The sequence below is a fragment of the Oncorhynchus nerka genome, linkage group LG4, assembly GCF_034236695.1.
Source record: "Oncorhynchus nerka isolate Pitt River linkage group LG4, Oner_Uvic_2.0, whole genome shotgun sequence".
Taxonomy (NCBI): Eukaryota; Metazoa; Chordata; class Actinopteri; order Salmoniformes; family Salmonidae; genus Oncorhynchus; species Oncorhynchus nerka.
In genome coordinates, this window is record NC_088399.1 from 67,098,020 (window position 1) to 67,118,484 (window position 20,465).

At 39.1% G+C, this 20,465-nt stretch overlaps 1 protein-coding gene across 1 annotated transcript in view; it reads right to left on the reverse strand.

The window, feature by feature from the left end:
• LOC135571530 (mucin-3A-like) overlaps positions 1-20,465 on the reverse strand; it is a gene marked incomplete at its 3' end in the record, with an annotated part of 79,186 nt that overhangs the window by 6,060 nt on the left and 52,661 nt on the right. Inside the window, exons 3-4 of the mRNA XM_065018132.1 lie at positions 16,970-17,147; positions 16,387-16,498 (exon numbers count right to left, since the gene is read on the reverse strand). Of these exons, the coding sequence (XP_064874204.1) occupies positions 16,387-16,498; positions 16,970-17,147 (290 nt within the window). The remainder of the gene's footprint in view (positions 1-16,386; positions 16,499-16,969; positions 17,148-20,465) is intronic.

Consider the following 20,465-nt stretch of genomic DNA (forward strand, 5'->3'; position numbering starts at 1 on the left):
ACTTTACAGTTGATATATTTGGAGAAATTAATAAAAATCTGTATTTTGTGACTCGATAACATATTTAAAGACTTGTATCTCTCTATGAAAATGAAATGTGTTCAAGTTATTTTTTTAATATTTTCTATTGAACATTAACATGACACTACAATAGTGTTTCAGTATTTTGAAGAGTGCCTTGGTCCTCATCATTTTGATATCATGGATGGTCAGTCCTTGCATCCATAGCTACATCTATGAATTTGAGAGTGGTTACGTTTACTAAAGTGGTGGGGTGTCCGCATTGTTGTTGTTTGAATCCCAGACTCAGGGACTAAGGACTAAAATCTTTAGTAAAGCTATCAAAAGGTAAATGCATAATAGTATTGACCTATTTCTGGGTGCACATTTAACCTCTGCAAGGTTCATGGCAACGCAAACGTGGATCTGAAGTATGCAGGTTTTCCCTCTCCAGCTGACTGTCAGTATCACTTTATTTAGGGTTAAATCTTCATGCACAGTTTTCCTGTCTTCCTCAGGGAGTTCCTCTCAACCAAGGGGAATATTCTGCATGCCAATGTTGCATTAGTTGATCTGAAACAAAGGTGGGTAATACATAACACCTTGATGAGTGTTCCAGTGTCATTCATAACAACTATTAGAACACATTTATTCAACATCATTCATGAGGAATTTGATAAATATTTGATTTATTCCGTCAAAGTACACATCCCTCTGACATACTAATCACACAACAATCTGGGAGCACCAGGTAGGCCTCAGAGCAGTACCCAGGTAGCAGATTAGGGGTTATGTGACTTGCTCACTGCCACAAGAGCAGAAGGGTTGGATCCAGACCTGTCTGTAAACAATATATTTCAAATACTCTAACTGACTGTGGTCGGTGATTGAGCTTGCCTGGCACAATGAAACCATTGTAGTAGTCCCAAAAGAGAAAATGCCATCTTTCTGGCACTCGCCCCAGACAGGCTCAATAGTATTTGAACCCAGGTCAGAGCAATTGATGGCATTGTAACACGTTGAGTAACTTTGCCTGATGTCTGAAAACATGTATTAGATCAAATCAATCAATCACATTTGCTGTAAAAAAGGGCTTTATAAATTAGTGTTCGTCAGGAATTGCTTTACTGATACCGACCTAAACCCCATCGAGACAGAAGATTATGCCTTGGCTTTAGCTCAGCAAAGACAAATACAGCCTTGTGGTGCACAGGACTAACCCAGTCAGTAACACCAGCAACAATACTGTTCACTCAGACCAGACTATTTCAACTAAAACAATTTAACTTTATAATACCTTAATAACTTTCTGTAATGACAAAATCACTTATTTTGAAGGTTCCTTATAAATGATGTTAAAATATGACGGTTGTTATGCATGATACTTTTAACATTCACAAAGTGTTACCCAAACTACTTATTTAGCATTTAGGGTGAGGAGCTTCATTCTAACCAGCAACATGTGAGTATCACTTGTGAACATGGAGATTTGGAGTGTGATGCCTGACTCAACATGCCCTAGGACGTCATCGAAATTAAGAATTTGTTCTTAACTGACTTGCCTAGATAAATCATTTAAAAAAATGTCTAAATGTTACTATCTCATGCCGCCTTGACTAATAAGGACTGTTATAATACAGGATATACTGGATTTTTCCTAAATCTTAACCAGCCAGGCGCATTTATTACCTTTTATTTTTACTTTTGTACAATCAAAATTGGTCTGATGCATTCCTTTATACCTCTGAAGTGAATTATTTCCATAGAACTCCATCCTGCTTATATAACGGCTACTTGCCACATTAAACTAAACTAACTACTGGTAGAAATGTATTAATCTTAAAGAAAATGTACAGTCATCTTGCAGAGAGCACGATCCCCAGTCAAAAAGTGCCTCACGTGTCAGTGTTTTGACCCGTGATTTTTTTGGGGCACACATTCCAACTGTCACGTCTACACCCATTCCCCCTCTCCGGCGCTCGACGTCGCCAGTATTCATTATTGTGCACACCTGCCACCTTCCTGATTACCTCAGCTATATCTGTCACTCCCTTTCGTTCTTTCCCCAGGTGTTTTTGATTCTGTTACTGTGTTTTGTGGCCTTACGCTACTTGTGTTTATTTCTAACTCCCTATACTTGCTTTCGGATTCATAGCGTCCACATTACACCAACTCACGATTTGTATTGAACCAATCATAAAAATTTATATTTATCAGATGTGAATTGTACAACTTACACTTAACACAATTTGGATATTGATTTACTGTGATTGAATGTTTTCTAATGATTTATTGTTGTGTTAGGTGTTGCCGTTCACCAATAACTACACCGTTCTGTGACTTGCCACACCCTAAACAATCATTGATGATTAAACACTGGTTTGGCTTGTCATTAGATTACATATGATAAAAAGGAATGTTCTTTCAAGTGTTGTATCACTCCCTGACGTCTTCCTGTCGTCTCCCATGACGTTGAAAGGTGTTTGAGTTTCTTGTAGAATCTGTTCTATTGAACATACCTTTACATCCATAACAAGGAACATCCTCCTTGTTTTATGTTTGAATGCTATGACATGGAAGATGGTGTTAGTGCTTAGTTTATGAAAACAGATCTAATGCAGTGTTGCCAACTTAGCAACTTTGTTGCTATATTTAGTAAGTATTCAGACCCCTCTAGCAACACATTTTCAAAAAAGCAACTAGCAAAAAATCTAGTGATTTACATAAAAATAAAAACAATTAACCTGAATTAGGGCCAGACTAGTTACCATAATTTTCTCACATTGCCATTGACAGTTTTTCCTATTTTCTCTTTTTGGTCCATTTAGATTGTTAATGTAGATTGAATACAACAAAAATGTAAAAAATGTTATGGTTAAAAATGTTCATGTTTTACTGTGACTTGTTTTAGGCTCCTAAGTGGACCATAAGGTCAAAAAACAAACCAAATTAAGAAAACTAAAAAAATCAAGTAAAAAACATTAACTCCGCCAGAGGGTCACTTTTGCCAGTCCCAAGGCCGGATAAAGGAGGAGGGTTGGAAATAACAAGAATCGACAGAAGAAAGTTCATTTGTAGTTCTAAACATATTTCAGGTGTTTTTTACTCACTTTTTTTGTCTCTCCCATGACGTTATTCCTCTCTCCTACAGCATCCATCACAATTACATGGTTGTTAGAGGAAATTATAGTTGAAATGATTAATTATATATACATTTCTGATTAAAACCATTTATTCTGATACTATTATGTTATGATATGAAATGCATGGGCTCTTGGTTAAGCTGTTACTGAAAATGTAAGTAAAAACAAATTAATTGTCTGTATCTTGCAGAGTTTAAGGGGGAGAGATGAGATAAGAATGTTTGGATTGTATTCCATTAGTGGAGAAAAGTATATATTTTGGACAGGTTGGAATGTAGTTTTATGAGGGGAGTAGAAGAAAAGTTCCAGACCTAAAAACAATGGGCTCTTGTGAGAATCGGAGAGAGGGTGGGAAACTGATGATGTCATTTTCAGTTTATAACCTGTGGAAATATGTGTATGCGTTTATTACTCTCTGGAATTAAACGCTCTTACCTGACTTTTAAGACTGGTCTCGATCTACTTCATGCATAATTAATGAATTTACACCTCATTAATGAATTAGAAACGAGTGCGAATTTGGTTTTGGTTACAAAATACATAGGAATTTAGAATTCCTCTATCAATGGTCAATTATGCAAAGTAGGTGATGATGTCATTTAGCGACTTTTAGGACAGCCAATAGCTACTTTCCTTACTGAGGAGTTGGCAACACTGGTATCATCCCAGATTAGGAACAATACACTATTTCAAAGCACAGGTCATGTTTGCCTAAATACAATGTAATTACTAGTTGTTACACAGGATTTAGCTGGTTAAAATTAAGTGTATCTTGAGGAGTACTTACTTGTAATGAATATGTACTTATTCAGTACATTACCCATCCTGAGAATCTGGCCCTCAATTTTAAAGCTTCTGGAAGTGCCATCCAAGTAGGAAAATAATCAAATCTAATTGTGGTTACATACACATGGTTAGCAGATGTTAATGTGAGTGTTCTAATTCCAACAATGCAGTAATATCTAACAAATAATCGAACAATTCCCAACATCTACCTAATACACACAAATCTAACAAGTAATCTAACAATTCCCCAACAACACACAAATCTAAAGGAGTGAATGAGAAAATGTACATATAAATATATGGATAAGCGATGGCCGAGCGGCATAGGCAAGGTGCAGTAGATGGTATAAAATTCAGTATATACGTGTGATATGAGTAATGCAAGATATGTAAACATTATTAAAGTGGCATTGTTTAAGGTGACTAGTTATCCATTTATTAAAGTGTCCAGTGATTGGGTCTCAATATGGGCAGCAGCCTCTCTGAATTAGTGATTGCTACTTAGTAGTCTGATGGGCTTGAGATAGTATTAATCTTTTACCATCCGCGAACAGCTCAAACGTCATCAACCACCTGTTCCAGCATGGACCTATTGTAAGAAGGCTCACTGTAGCAGTCAAACTTTGGCACTGTGATCTTGACGACACTGACATTTTCAGATTTAACTATCGTTTTCAAATGTTATCCTCGTCGCCATTGTTCAATCTTATACTCGTACTAAATTAAGATATTATACTGAATTTAATCAACCAGACTCAGAGGTAAACTTCAACATGTCTTTACTCCATCACTGTCTGTATCCGCTCACATTCCTTTACTGACGTGGTGACGTCCTATCTCAGTACGTCACATCAATACATGACAGCACTCCAGTCCCCTTTTCACCTCATTTAACACCTGATTTACTTAACAAAAGGCACATCTGAATTGAGTAACACAGTATGAGTCATAATGCCCATAAAACCTAGCGGTTAAGCCTTTAAATGGTTCCAATGTTTTTTTTCCATATGGGATTTTAAAACTACATCATATACAGTGGGGCAAAAAAAGTATTTAGTCAGCCACCAATTGTGCAAGTTCTCCCACTTAAAAAGATGAGAGGCCTGTAATTTTCACTTTTGGTTTCTACATGATTCCATGTGTGTTATTTCATAGTTTTCATGTCTTCACTATTATTCTACAATGTAGAAAACCCCCAGGAATGAGGAGGTCTGTCTAAAATTCTGACTGGTACTATATATCCATTATTATTTTTAAAAAACAAGTGCCATTGAAGATTCATTTAATGAAACTATAATATCAACTAGTTATATCCTGGAACAGAAAGGTAACCTCAGCAGTGTGGCGCCGGCTTGTAGAAGCCTACGGCTGTAAAATGTCAGCCTTGTTTTGTTAATTTAGCTCTTATTTACAGGGCCCTTATCACAGTCAATATATCTATTTTATAGTAAAAACTTAATAAGGGAATAAAATGGAACAGAACAGTGTGAAGTGATTCACATCTCTCTTCTTGAACAGTTATTCTCAAAGAGTGATCCTATGAAACGGGGCTCAATTTGGCAACTTGAAAGACACATTTTTCAGGGTTACAAACCAAAAAGTGTCTTTTCGATATACAGATGTCCAATTTAGTTTGGAATTAATCAAATCTATGGTGAACACTGCATGGGGATGAATAATGTCCAACACACACCAATGCATCCGGGTCACGGCACTAAATGTTAGCAGTTGATGTTACTCTTCAATAACACAAACCCCCAAACAAATCAGAGGGAGGAAAATAGGTTTATTCAAAGAGGAATAATCATAGATGTTGTGCTTGGAGGTAGATGTTCAGTCTCCCCTGTCCTCAGCCTTTCTCCACTGAACAAGGGAACAGCATGTAGTTCTATAACCCAGCCCTAACATGACAAATTAGAATTCCTTGCAATAAAACTAGCCAATTGTATCGAGTGTGCTGAGTCAGGAAGCAAGTTCAGGGAGTGAGTGTTTTAATAAATAAACGTAACATAATCCAAGGGAGTGACCTATATAGGGCAGGTAATCAAGGAGGTGATGGAGTCCATTTCCCTTAATCCTTATTACTCTATTGACCTCTCGCCCTCTGTCTCCGCGTTGTATTTATCTTCGACATATTCTTACATACTGTTACAACTAAACTGGCTGACTGCCTAGATGCAATCAAGAGATGGATGCAGTTGAACTTCCTGAAACTTAATTGCATCAAAACATGTCTTGGCATATTGGCTCTAAGAGTGCATAGAGCTGGCTGAGGACATTCTCCCTTTCTCTGGATGACACCATCGCAGCTTCCCCACCACCAGAAACTTGTTTTATTTTTACTGTGACCTCTCATTTGAGGCACACATCCGCATAACCAAGAAAGTATTGTTTCTCTACAGCTTTAGTTTGTAAGGCTCATATTGTCCAACCTATTCACATAGTGCAGTTAACTTCATATGGGCAGGTGGGATGGTAGCGTTCCACCTGGCCAACATTAGGTGAAATTGCAGAGCGCGAAATTCAAACTACAGAATTATAAATATTTAACATTCATAAAATTACAAGTGTAATACATCAAAATAAAGCTTAATTTCTTGTTAATCCAGCCGCTGTGTCAGATTTCAAAAAGGCTTTATCGCGAAAGCACACAATGCGATTATCTGAGGACAGCGCTCTGCATACAAAAGCATGAAAAACATATTTCAACCAGGCAGGTGTGCCACGAAAGTCAGAAATCGCGATATAATAAATGCCTTACCTTTGATCTTCTTCTGTTGGCACTCCAAAAGGTCCCAGATACATCACAAATGGTCCTTTTGTTAGATAATGTCCTTTTATCCATAAAAACTCAGTTTAGCTGGCGCGCTTCAGTCAATCCATCCATTTTCCCTCCATCAAAATGCATACAAAATTAATCCCAAACATTACTAATAAACTTTTCCAATAAACGATAACATTTAAGACGGAGAATCGTTATTGTCTTTACCGGAGAAAAGTACCAAAGAATGCGCTCTCTTCCACGTGCTTGGAAACACTACAGCCAAAATGGGAGCCAGCTAGAAAAACTACATTTTACCAACACCAGCATAAAACTCTTTCTAAAGACTGTTGACATCTAGTGGAAGAGCTAGGAACTGCAATCTGGGAGGAAATCGCATTATCACAAAAGTGACAGCCGTTGAAAACAGTGGAAGGCTGACATGGTTTTTTTGGGGGGGATGGTTTGTCCTCTGGGTTTCGCCTGCCATATCAGTTCTGTTATACTCACAGACATTATTTTAACAGTTTTAGAAACTTTAGAGTGTTTTCTATCAAACTCTACCAATTATATGCATATCCTAGCTTAGTTTACCTTAGGCACGCTTTTCATCCGCACGTGAAAATACTGCCCCCTACCCAAGAGAGATTAACAAATATCATTGTGTAATATGAAATTTCACATTCAACGAAATCTGAGATGTCCTAGTCTCAGATATCCCGGACCTTGGAGCATTGTAAGCTATTGCCTGGTTACCCATCCACATCGTTCCCGGCAACTGGCGTTTCTTCTCCTCTATGAGTCTGGATTTGCCTCCCTCCCTGATGATTTATAGAATGCAAACACATTCTGACCATTCTGATTGGTCCCAAATATCAATGGGTTGGGCCAGAGCCAGCCTAAATGATGTTATCAATTTTGATCCTCTGATTGTTTAGATTGTTGATTGTTAACCTCTCTGGGATATGTGGGACGCTAGCGTTCCACCTGGCCAAAAGCCAGGGAAAATGCAGAGCGCCAAATTCAAATAAATTACTATGAAAATCAAACTTTCATTAAATCACACATGCAAGATAGCAAATTAAAGCTTCACTTGTTGTGAATCCAGCCAACATGTCAGATTTCAAAAAGGCTTTTCGGCGAAAGCAAACGATGCTATTATCTGAGAATAGCACCCCCGTAAACAAAGAGAGATAAGCATATTTCAACCCTGCAGGCGTGACTCAAAACGCAGAAATAAAAATATAATTCATGCCTTACCTTTGATGAGCTTCTTTTGTTGGCACTCCAATATGTCCCATGAACATCACAAATGGTCCTTTTGTTCGATTAATTCCGTCAATATCCAAAATGTCCATTTATTTCGCGCGTTTGATCCAGAAAAACACCGGTTCCAACGTGACTACAAAATATCTCAAAAGTTACCTGTAAACTTTGCCAAAACATTAAAAACGACTTTTGTAATACAACTTTAGGTATTTTTTAAGAGGACAAGTCAGAAATGGGAAGCACATCACCGGTAAGGTCGCTGCCGGAGCCGCTTCTTGCCCTAGCTAAACATGAGCAGAATTCCTGCCTGAATTTTGAACCCTGCTTACCCAAACTCTTGATTTGTTGAGAGATCTGTCTGAAGAGGATCCTCCACTATAATATTTTTTTACCCATTTCGGATTGTCAGAGAGCAGCCGACATCCTCCCCAGACCTTCTGCCGTTACCTAGCTTACATTGGCTGAAGACTCACGCCAAATTAATTTCTGCTGCTCTATTGATTGCATCATACATTCTACATTCATTCACAACCTGCTATCCTAGAAGTCATTTGTGTGACTTCAAAATTAGTGGCATTGTACAAAACAAGTTTATCAGTGATTGAATGGTCTTTAACCTCTCACAACCTACACTTCAAACATAGTCTGGCAATATGACAAAGGGAAAAGGCACAAAAAAGGGGGCGCTAAACAAGATAATTTGAATGAGACAACAAACCAATTTCAACATCACCGACCCACGAGGAGTTAGCTGAAGATGCTACTCAAAGTGACCTACTGGCTGCTATAAACTCACTAAGCAAGAAGGTGGACACAAGGTTGGCTGATCTCAAAGAGTATTGGGATATTGACTGAAACTGTGAAGGCAACTATGGGCAGGGTGCATGAGGTTGAGCAGACGACAGTCGATCACGAGGCCAGGCTACAGGACATAGAGAATCAGTGCACGTTCAAAAATGACAACAAAACCCTGAAAGCCCGATTTGGAAATGCTCGAGTCGCATTCAAGACGCCAGAACATCCAAATATTTGGGATCCAGGAGGACACTGAGAAATGGAAACCCACTGAATTTGTCTCGGAGCTGATACCGGCATTGCTGGGGAGTGAACACTTCAAAATGGCCATCCTGATCGATCGCGCACACAGATCACAGGCAACGAAGCTGGCCATGGGCGCCACCAAGGCCATTCATTGCACGGCTGCAATATACCCAGACCAGGGATCTCATCCTCAAGCTGACTAGTCAAAAGTTCCCCCTTAACTACAACGGAGCCAGGGTGTCTTTCTACCCAGATCTTACTTTGGAGGTGAGGAACCAGCAGAAAGAGTATGATGAGTTACTCAAGAAATGCAGGGCTGCCAACATCTGATATGGATTCCTCTTCCCAGCCCGGTTTAAGGTGACCAGTCGAGGGATCAACACGTACGTTTGACAACCCAAATGAGTCTGATCTGTTCTTGTCAAGCAAGCTCCCAGGCTGAGGATACAGAACGGCTGTGTCAACCGGGCTAAATGGCTAAATACAGGCCAGGAATGTGTTTGAATGTCTTTTCGATCAGAAGATCAGAAATTGGGACTTATATGATGGGTGAGATGTTAGGTTAAACAATGCTATATAAGCCATATCATGTTTTACCGCCACTCACCCCCTAACTTGAGAGAAGGGTTATTTAATATTAGTTTGTATGTGGAGCATATCTAGATGATGAGTTAGTTCAAGCTGTATGTCTAGACACTAAGGGTTGTGTGGTAGTCAAGGAGTGCTTTGTTTGGGGAAGTCACTAAGTAATGGGACAGGAGGGGGGATGGGGTCTGTGTTTTATGTTCACATTTAATACAGGTGGCATGACACACGGCGGGACATTGTTCGTTTGGGTTTTGTATGACAGCAACAATTTGCTCTAAAATAAGAAATTCCACACAGTGACCGAGCACAGAGTAGACCTGGTGGAATAAAGATAGTCAGCTGGAACTGTAATAGCTTAGGGCATCTCATGAAACAAGCTAATGTTTTTTCTCATCTTAAACCACTGGGCACTGACATAGTGCTTCTTCAAGAAACTCATATTAAACGCTAGGCTCAGGTCAAGCTACAAGTCGGTTGGATCGGTCAGATATACCAGTCTAATTTTGATGCAAAAGCGAGAGGGGTAGCAACATTTCTTTTGTTTACTCATACTCGATTTAAGATCCTAATGGTAGGTATATTATTGTGGCTGGTACACTGAATTCGAAACCAATAACCTTGGTCAATTTATATGGACCCAACTTCGATGATCTATTATTTTTTCAAAGGGTATTTAAGGCCATACAAGTGTTATTGTTGGAGGTGACTTTAACTGTACGTTAGATCCTCTTTTAGATAATCAGCTATCAAGGTCACTTCAACAATAAAATGCCCTTGTCTGTATAAATACATTGATGACAAACCTTAACATTGTCGATATTTGGAGACTGACGCACCCAATAGATAGAATAATCCCTTTCTTTTTGTCAGTTCATAAATCATATTCAAATTTTTTTTTTTTTGACTCCAAACTAATTTCAGGAGCTGCGTCGGGTACCTATCACCCTATTCTAATTATGGACCACTCTCCTCTCCATGGTGCTGAAACTCGACAATGTGCTACAGGTCGGTGACCGTGGCACTTAGATGCATACCTGTTGAAAGATGATACTATTTGTCAGTATTTGAAGGAGCAGATTTCCTTTTTCCTCTGAGCTAACGACATGTGGGATGTTGACGACTCCACCCTTTGGGAATCTGTAAAGGTTGTGATTAGAGGTTACATTATTTCTTATACATCAGAGAGGAAGAAACGCGCCAATACTAGGATGAGAGAAATAAAAAAGAGTTAGCGTTTTTCAGACGAATTCCTCGAATGCAGTCCTTGAGAAGATCACAAAGTTGAAATATGAATAAAAGACCATCCTTTCGAAACGGATGGGCTCTTTACTTGCTAGAATGCAACAAAGTTGTTTTGAACTGGGTGACAAACCACATAAATTATTAGCAAGACAGCTCAGTCATGTACAGGCATCTAGAGCTTTTCACAAAATAAAAGACACAAAGGGTAAAATAGTAACAGATCCGCAGAATATTAACCGCAGAATATTAATAAATGCTTTGCGTAGTTTTAATCAGAGCTATATCAATCAAAATGTGATGCTACTGATCCACAAACTATGGAACGCTTTCTCATGTGAACTTCCTAAACTAGACAGGGGGGCAGCTGCTGCACTCGATGCTGGGATAACTTTAGAGGAAATTAACACAGTGATAACACAATTTCCAAACAGCAAGGCCCCTGGGCCCGATGGATATGTAATAGAATTCTATAAGAAGTATTATGCCAGTCTAGCTCCACTTATGTTGCGAATGTTTAAACATTCCAAAGACAATGCCAAACTCCCGCAAACACTGTATGAGGCTACAATGGCACCGATTTTGAAAAAAAGATAGATTCCATGGAGATGTCATCTTATCACCACACTCTTTTGGAGAGATTGGAAACTCAAATTGGTCTACACGGACAAGTTCTGGCCCGGTTTAGATCTTATCTGTTGGAAAGATATCAGTTTGTCTCTCGGGATGGTTTGTCCTCAAATCAACTGTAAATTTCGGTGTTCCTCAAGGCTCTGTTTTAAGACCACTATTGTTTTCACTATATTTTTTACCTCTTGGTGATGTCATTCGGAAACATAATGTTAACCTGGAAGCCTGTGTTTCAGACATAAGGATGTGGATGGCGGCAAATGTTCTACTTTTAAACTCGGACAAAACAGAAATGAAATGCTTGTTCTAGGTTCCAAGAAACAGAGAGCCCAAAAAAGTGAATTGATGCCAATATCACGGACTGTGGATATGCAATATCTACCCCATTTAGAACAGTGATGGACAAGTTGACAAGCCTTGGCATTGTAGTGACAAGAGAACTTGATCAGCTATTGAAAGTGAAATGGGACATGCAAATTTATCAGCTTAAATAAAATATATCGATTTTTGGAAAACTCTGCCTGTCTCCTTGGTTGGTCGTATAAACGTTATTAAAATGTTTATCCTACCCAGGTTTCTTTACCTCTTCCAATGTCTACCCAATTTCATACCACAAAGCTATTTTAAGAAACTGGATTCAATAGTAACTCCATTTTTATGGGATAACAAGGCAGCCAGAATTTCAAGGAAGCATTTATGCAAGTACAAGATAGAGGGGGGCTATGGCCTTCCTCACTTTAAACTGTATTATTGGGCTGTTAATTTTAACATTGTGTCTTCCTGTTGCGAAAGTTTACCTGGGATGTGACACAATGATGGTTTTTGATTGAGCAGGCCCTACAACAACCTACAGTTGTTGTAGATGTAGCTATAGTTGTCGTAGGAGCTTCAGTTGTGGTCGTTCTGGTAGAAGCTGCAGTTGTGTAAACTGCAGTTGTGGTCAGAACTCCAAGGATAATCCACCATAAAAACACTGTGGTTTATGAGATGAATGGTTAATTTGTTTATTGTGCACAATATCATTATTTCCAAGATTACCCTTCATCAACATGGTGCATTTTTTTACATCTTTATTATATACAATAAACAATTATAATTCCTAGCTACATAAATTAAATACTGAAATGATTCCAATTATTGTTAATAATATTACCTATAATACCTTATTGAGATTACCACACCTGAGTTGCATTTTTTACAGTAGTGTGGTAATATAATTCAACTAATAGATGTTACAGCAGTGTGATAATGTAATTTTCTGTAGTCACTTTTCAATGGTACATTAGAGAGAGAGCATCATTGAAAGTGAAAAAGGGCAATTGCAAAGTTCTTTATTATTAAATATGTAATTTAAGTATAACTCTGACTGGTGTGTAGTTTGTAACTCTCCTCATTTGGTAAAGCAGAAAAATACCACGACACTTGTTAAGCAAATATATGCACTTGAACTCATTTTGTTGTGCCAGATCAAGAGGTGTGAATAATTATGATGCAAGACATCTCATTGAATAAAGGCTTTCAAGGGTGTGAATCATTTCACAATAGCCACTATAACTGCTGTGAACATGGATTTATTCACCGTAGTAAAATTACAGAGTAAAATCCAGTAGCATTGCATTTTTTCCATGAGAAATCAGCCTATTACTGCATCACGTCAATCATGTTGCTTCATAAAAGAGGAAAAGTCACTTCAAATTTTCAAATGGTCTGCCAGCGCCCAGCAATTAATTCTGAATTCTATACATATTCTGTGAAAGTAATTGGTGTAGTTCATCAAAGTGGATGTTTTTTCAAATATAATACATGAAATATATTATATTCCAAATTAGCGTTGCAATTTTTCAAAAGAAATCAGCATTTTACTGCTTAAAAAACATAAGTAATCTTGGCTATCAAAAGTTTACCAATCCAATTTCTATATTCTTCAAAAGATAAGAAAAAATAAGAAACCTGCACACTGCTCTTTCTAATATCACTGCTCAGTATTAAGCTTTACATATCGGCCTCAAGGCCTTGATCAGAACTTTTTTAATTTGCTCCACCCACATCCGTTCAATGCATTGAATGGGATTGGAGTTTAAGGAAAACAAGCATGTTAGCAAAAATAACAATGTGCAAAAAGTATTCTAATAATTCTAATAAAGTGTGTACATAAAATGTATTAAACAAGACTGTGAAACCACAATGAGGACATCGACCTATCAAGGAAGTTTTCATAAATCATTGGGTACTGAACAACAAAAACCGTCAGTGATCTGAAGTGGCAGCATTAACTCATGTTCACATTTACATAGCATGGACATTTCATATGTGGAGGGTGAAAATCCCAAAACATTCTCTTTTGCTCAGAGTATCATTTATATCAACTCCCTGGTCTGATATCTTGACTTTCTCTATGCCTCAAAATTTAAAAGTAGAAATGTCATGTTTTTGGTCATTAAAATGTACTGTGACTGGATAATCCCTGTTGTTTCTCCTGATTGAACTTTTATGTTCACTAATTCTCTGTTTGAGAATGTTGTAAAATCTCTATTTAATCCATTTTGAATTCAGGCTGTAACACAACTAAATGTGGAATAAGTCAAGAGGTATGAATACCTTCTGAAGGCACTGTAAATCATGTAACTGTTACTTCAAAAAAGAGGAAGTAATTTAAAGTTTTCAAATGGTCTGCCAGCAACTCATTTGGAATCCTATCCATATTCTGTGACAGAATAGTAGGTGTACCTCATCAAAAGTCTAATGGTGATCACATATAACACATACATAATAACCATAAGTTTCAATGTTTTTGCCTTACATTATCAATTTGTGATTTTTATCCTTTCTTTTAAAACCATTTTACCTTGTATGTATTTCTGTTTTGTACAGTGTGCAATTTAATTTAAAAAATGTTATCAAACCTTTCCATTTATATATTCCATTATTGAGTAAAGATTAATACTTACCTACAGCAAACACTTCAATGCCAGCCACCTATTTCTGTAATTTCTCCAAATATCAATTGAGGAAGGTCTTGTTTGGTTAAAGACAATCACAATATCTAGCTTATATCTACTCTAAAATCTCATTATCTTTCTAGTTCTGTTAACCATTTCAAGCTTTTTTTAAATGTATTTTTAATTTCACCTTTATTTAACCAAGTAGGCCGATTAAGAACAAGTTCTCATTTACAACTGAGACCTGGCCAAGATAAAGCAAAGCAGTGCGACAAAAACAGAGTTACACACGGGACAAACAAACTTACAATCAATAACACAATACAAACACAATCAATAACACAACACAAACTTACAATCAATAATAGAAAAATCGATGTACAGTGTGTGCAAATGTAGTAAGATTAGGGAGGTAAGGCAATAAATAGGCCATAGAGGCGAAATAACTACAATGTAGCATTAACACTGGAGTGATAGAGGTGCAGATGATGTGCAAGTAGAGATAATGGGTGCAAAAGAGGAACACAAAATAGCAACAAAAATATATATATAAATAACAATATGGGGTTGAGGTAGCTTACAATTGTTGATACAGTAGGCATACTGTCATGAAAATGTATTTCTAGTTTATATTACTATAGGGCTGGTTTGATGCCACAAATTGTCTGTCTTTCAGGTGACATAATATTTTGGGAGGCACCAAAGATAATAAGATAAAGGTGACGAAAAAGGGAGGGACAGAGAAATGCATGTCAGAGTTACTTAGCTTAAACAAATATATATCCCCAGGTACTGACGTGGTATGGAAAACTGGTTAGGTGTTCTGACAAAAAATTATTGAAAGAAAGGGAGGGGAAAAGAATCTGTTTGAGAGTATAATAACAGTTATGTACTGACCTTGTTTTATTGTAAACTGTTTAGGTGACAAATACAATTAGCCAGAAATGTGCTTCATTGTACTTAATTGACTTCACTTTGGAGCCATTCATTTATTTTAGTCAATGGCTGTAAGGGTTTTCTGGTGAAAGAGAAGCGGACCAAAAAGCAGCATGGTGGTTATTCATGTTCTTTAATTTATAAAGAAACTACACATGAGATAACTAACAAAAACAACAAACGTGAGAAACCCTAAAACAGTCCTATCTGGTGCAAACACAGAGACAGGAACAATCACCCACAAACACACAGTGAAACCCAGGCTACCTAAGTATGATTCTCAATCAGAGACAACTAATGACACCTGCCTCTGATTGAGAACCATACTAGGCCGAAACATAGAAATTCCCAAAACCTAGAAAAACAAACATAGACTGCCCACTCAACTCACACCCTGACCATACTAAATAAATACAAAACAAAGGAAATAAAGGTCAGAACGTGACAGTACCCCCCCCCCCAAGGTGCGGACTCCGGCCGCAAAACCTTGACCTATAGGGGTGGGTCTGGGTGGGCGTCTGTCCGCGGTGGCGGCTCTGGCGCGGGACGCGGACCCCACTTCACCATTGTCTTAGTCCGCTTTATTGTCCGCCTCCGTGGCTTTCTAACCATGGCCACCCCTCTCAATGACCCCACTGGACAGAGGGGCAGAAGCTCCGGATAGGCGGGACACTCCGGCAGCGGCGCCGGACAGGCGGGACACTCCGGCAGCAATGGCGGCGCTGGGCAGACTGGCGGCGCTGGGCAGACGGGTGGCTCAGACGGCGCTGGAGAGGAAGGCTCTGGCAGTGCTGGACTGGAGGAAGGCTCTGTAGGCCTGATGCGTGGTGCTGGCACTGGTGGTACTAGGCCGAGGACACACACAGGAAGCCTGGTGCGGGGAGCTGCCACCGGAGGGCTGGTGTGTGGAGGTGGCACTGGATGGACCGGACCGTGAAGGCGTACTGGAGATCTTGAGAGCAGGGCTGGCACTAAACCGCCCTGGCTGGATCTTCACCCTAGCCCGGCAGATGTGGGAAGCTGGGATGTAGCGCACCGGACTAAGCACGCGTACTGGAGACACAGTGCGAACCACCGCATAACACAGTGCCTGACCAGCACCACTCTCGCCACGGTTAGCACTGCTAGGAGCACTGTAGTGCTGAGATGGCACAGGACGTGCAAGGCTAGGGAGATGCACAGGAGGCCTGGTGCGTGAGGATGGCACAGTCTTCACCAGACAACTAGCACGCACCTCAGGACGAGTATAGAGAGCTGACCCAGGTGTCATCAAATCCTCGACACGCTCCGTCGGGCGAATTCCGTGTCTCATGGACCAACTCCCTCATATCTCTCTCCTCCAATCTCCCCATTAACTCCTTCACAGTCTCTGCTTCGCTCACCTCCAACACCAGCTCTGGTTCTGAGCTCCTCCTTGGCTCCTCACGATAAGCGGGGGGAGTTGGCTCAGGTCTGACTCCTGACTCTGCCACACTCCCCCTGTGCCCCCCCCAAAAAAAATTTTTGGGGGCTGACTCTCGGGCTTCCGTCCGCGCCGCCGTGCTTGCGTCGCCATCCTCATTCTCCTGTAACCTTCCGCACACTGCTCCATCGAATCCCAGGCGGGCTCCGGCACTCTCCCTGGGTCGACCGCCCACCTGTCTATCTCCTCCCAAGTTGTGTAGTCCAGATTCTGCTCCCATGTCCCGAAATCCTGACCTCGCTGTTGCTGTTCCTGCTGCTGCTGCCTCTGTTCCTTCTCCTGCTGCAACTCTTGCTGTTGCCCGTTACCACGCTGCTTGGTCCTGTTGTGGTGGGTGATTCTGTAAGGGTTTTCTGGTGAAAGAGAAGCAGACCAAAAAGCAGCATGGTGGTTATTCATGTTCTTTAATTTATAAAGAAACTACACATGAGATAACTAACAAAAACAACAAACGTGCGAACCTAAAACAGTCCTATCTGGTGCAAACACAGAGACAGGAACAATCACCCACAAACACACAGTGAAACCCAGGCTACCTAAGTATGATTCTCAATCAGAGACAACTAATGACACCTGCCTCTGATTGAGAACCATACTAGGCCGAAACATAGAAATTCCCAAAACCTAGAAAAACAAACATAGACTGCCCACCCAACTCACACCCTGACCATACTAAATAAATACAAAACAAAGGAAATAAAGGTCAGAACGTGACAATGGCCTAATGTAAGCAGTCATCCTTTTTCTATTTAACAGTCCTACACACACATGTGCTACTTCCCATATATTTTTACACAACATTTATTTTAAAGGTAGATTCAGTTTATAAATATCTAACAAAAGTGATTGTTGTAATCAACTTGTAACTATGATTGAGGGTCACAATGACCCCACATGGTGAGCCCAACATTGGAGGAAATGATCTTGGATTTCTGATTTCTAGTTTTACGTGGAGTTGGACTTCATTAATTGTATTAATAAAAATAATATATTTGAATGGACTACATCTCAGTGCTAGAGGTGTCACTACACAAACCCTGGCTCGAATCCAGGCTGTATCACAACCGGACGTATTTGGGAGTTCCATGGGAAGGCGTACAATTGTCCCAGCGTCGTCCGGGTTTGGCCGGGGGTAGGCCAACGTTGTAAAGAAGAATTTTTTCTTAACTGACATGCCTAGTTAAATAAAGGTAAAAAATATATATACTGTATATACATTCATAACTATTATAACACATTTCATCAGCATCATTTATGAGTTATTTGTTAAACATAAGTCCCCTCGAAAAGCTCTTTATATATCAGTACAAATAACATTTGTATTTCTTCTGTCACAGTACCCAACCCTCTGACATACGATTCACACAACAGTCTGGAAGCACCAGGTAAGTCTCAGAGCAGTACCCAGGTAGCAATTTAGGGGTTTATGTGCCTTGCTCAATACCACAAAGGCAGAAGGGTTGGAACCAGACCTGGCTGAAAATAATATATTTCAAATATTCTAACGCACTGTGGTCGGTGATTGAGCTTGACCGGCACAATGGAAATATTGTAGTAGTCATATAAGAGCAAACCCCATCTTTCTGGCACTCACTCCAGAAAGGCTCAATACTATTTGAACCCAGGTCAGAGCAATTGATGTTATTGTAACGTGTTGAGTAACTTTGCCTGATACCTGAAGACATGTATTAGATCAAATCAATCACACTTCATTTATAAAACCCTTTTCACATCAGTGATGGTCAGGAATAGCTTTACTAAACCCCATCGAGCCAGAAGCTTATGCCTTGGCTTTAGCTCAGCAAAGACTAATACAGCCTTGTGGTGCACAGGACTAATCCAGTCAGTAACACCAGCAACAATACTGTTCACAATACTGATTTAAAATCATTTAACTTAACTTAATAATTACTTACTGGAATTAAAAAATAACTAATGAAGGTTCCTTGTGAATGATGTTAAAATATGAAGGTTGTTATGCATGATAGTTTTAACATTCACAAAGTGTTACACAAACTATTTATTTACGCAATTTGGGCGAGGAGCTTCATTCTAACCAGCAGCATGTGGGTATCACTTGTGAACATGTACATTCCTGGGTGTGATGCCTGACTCAACATGTCTAATTGTTACTGTCTCAAGCCTTCTTGAATAATCAGGACTGACTGCCATGAATGTATGCATGTGTTTTTCAGTTATACCTGGTAGGTGTAAACACATCACAGGTTTTAGAGAGTATGTTTATCGTCAAAGGTGTGATTTTCTTTTTTAGGGTGTGACTGGCTTTAAGACTCATTTTCCACCCGCCTATTCACGGAGACAGTGCTGTGAGTGCAGCTCTGTTCAGCTCAGCAATGTGAAAAGCCCTTTATAGGTTTTACAACTTTTGCCCATCCAAAATTGGAGTCATAATTATATACAAATATATGATATATACAGGATATACAAGATGTTTCCTGTTAAACTTAACCAGTCAAGTGCATATATAACCTTTATTTATACTATTCAACTAACGAAATTGGCCTGATGCATTCCTTTACACCTCTGTGACGTGGATTATTTTCATATAACTCCAACCTGTTAATACAATGGCTACTTGCTATAGTAAACTAAACTAACACATGAACTGGTATAAATGTTTTCAGTTTAGAGAAAACGTATTGTCATCTTGCAGAGGGAAAAATACCCAGTCAGAGCGTGTTGGCAAGTTGCTTCGTGGTTCAGTCTTTAGATCAGTGATTTGTTTTAGCACATATCCCAACTAATGACTTGCATTGACCCAATCGTAACAACTTATACACTGTTCTGTGACTAGCCACACCCTAAGAAATCATGATTGATTAAACACTGGTCTGGTTTGTCATTAGATGACATATCATAAAATGGCATGTTTTTTAGGAGTTGTATCACTCCCTGACGTCTCCCTGACGTCTCGTATGACGTTTAGGGTGTTTGAGTTTCTTTTGGAATCTGTTCTATAATATCCATAACAAGGACATCCTCCTTGTTAGATGGTATTAGTGCTTAGTTTATAATATCATTTAGTAGATTATTTTATCAAAAGAAACATACAGTAGAGCATGCATGCATTTTTGTGTGGATCACTCCAGTAGGAACCAAACCAACAACAGTGACATTGCAAGCGCCTGCACTCTATGTAATGGTACAGGATGGAACTTTGAAAACTTGTAATGCTAATTTTCATAAATTCAGACATGTAAGAATGCATTTTCTATGTTTGTTGTCTGGGCCTATACAGTGAGGTCAAAAAGTATTGGGACAGTGACAATTTTGTTGTTTTGGCTCTGTATTCCAACATTTTGGATGACTGAGGTTAGGGAAGGTTTCATTTCAATGTATTTTTATATCGATATTGGAGTGTCTGATTAGAAATTACAGCACTTTTTGTACATAGTCCACCCCTTTTTAGGGAACCAAAAGTATTGGGGAAAATTCACTTATGTGTATTAAAGTAGTACAAAGTTAAGTATTTGGTCCCATATTCATTGCACGCAATGACTACATCAAGCTTGTTACTCTACACATTTGTTGGATGCATTTGCTGTTTGTTTTGGTTGTGTTTACAGATTATTATTATTTATTATCTGTAACTTTCTCACTTATCATTATTCACGATTCATTCAGGATTATCCGTAATCATGATAGCACTC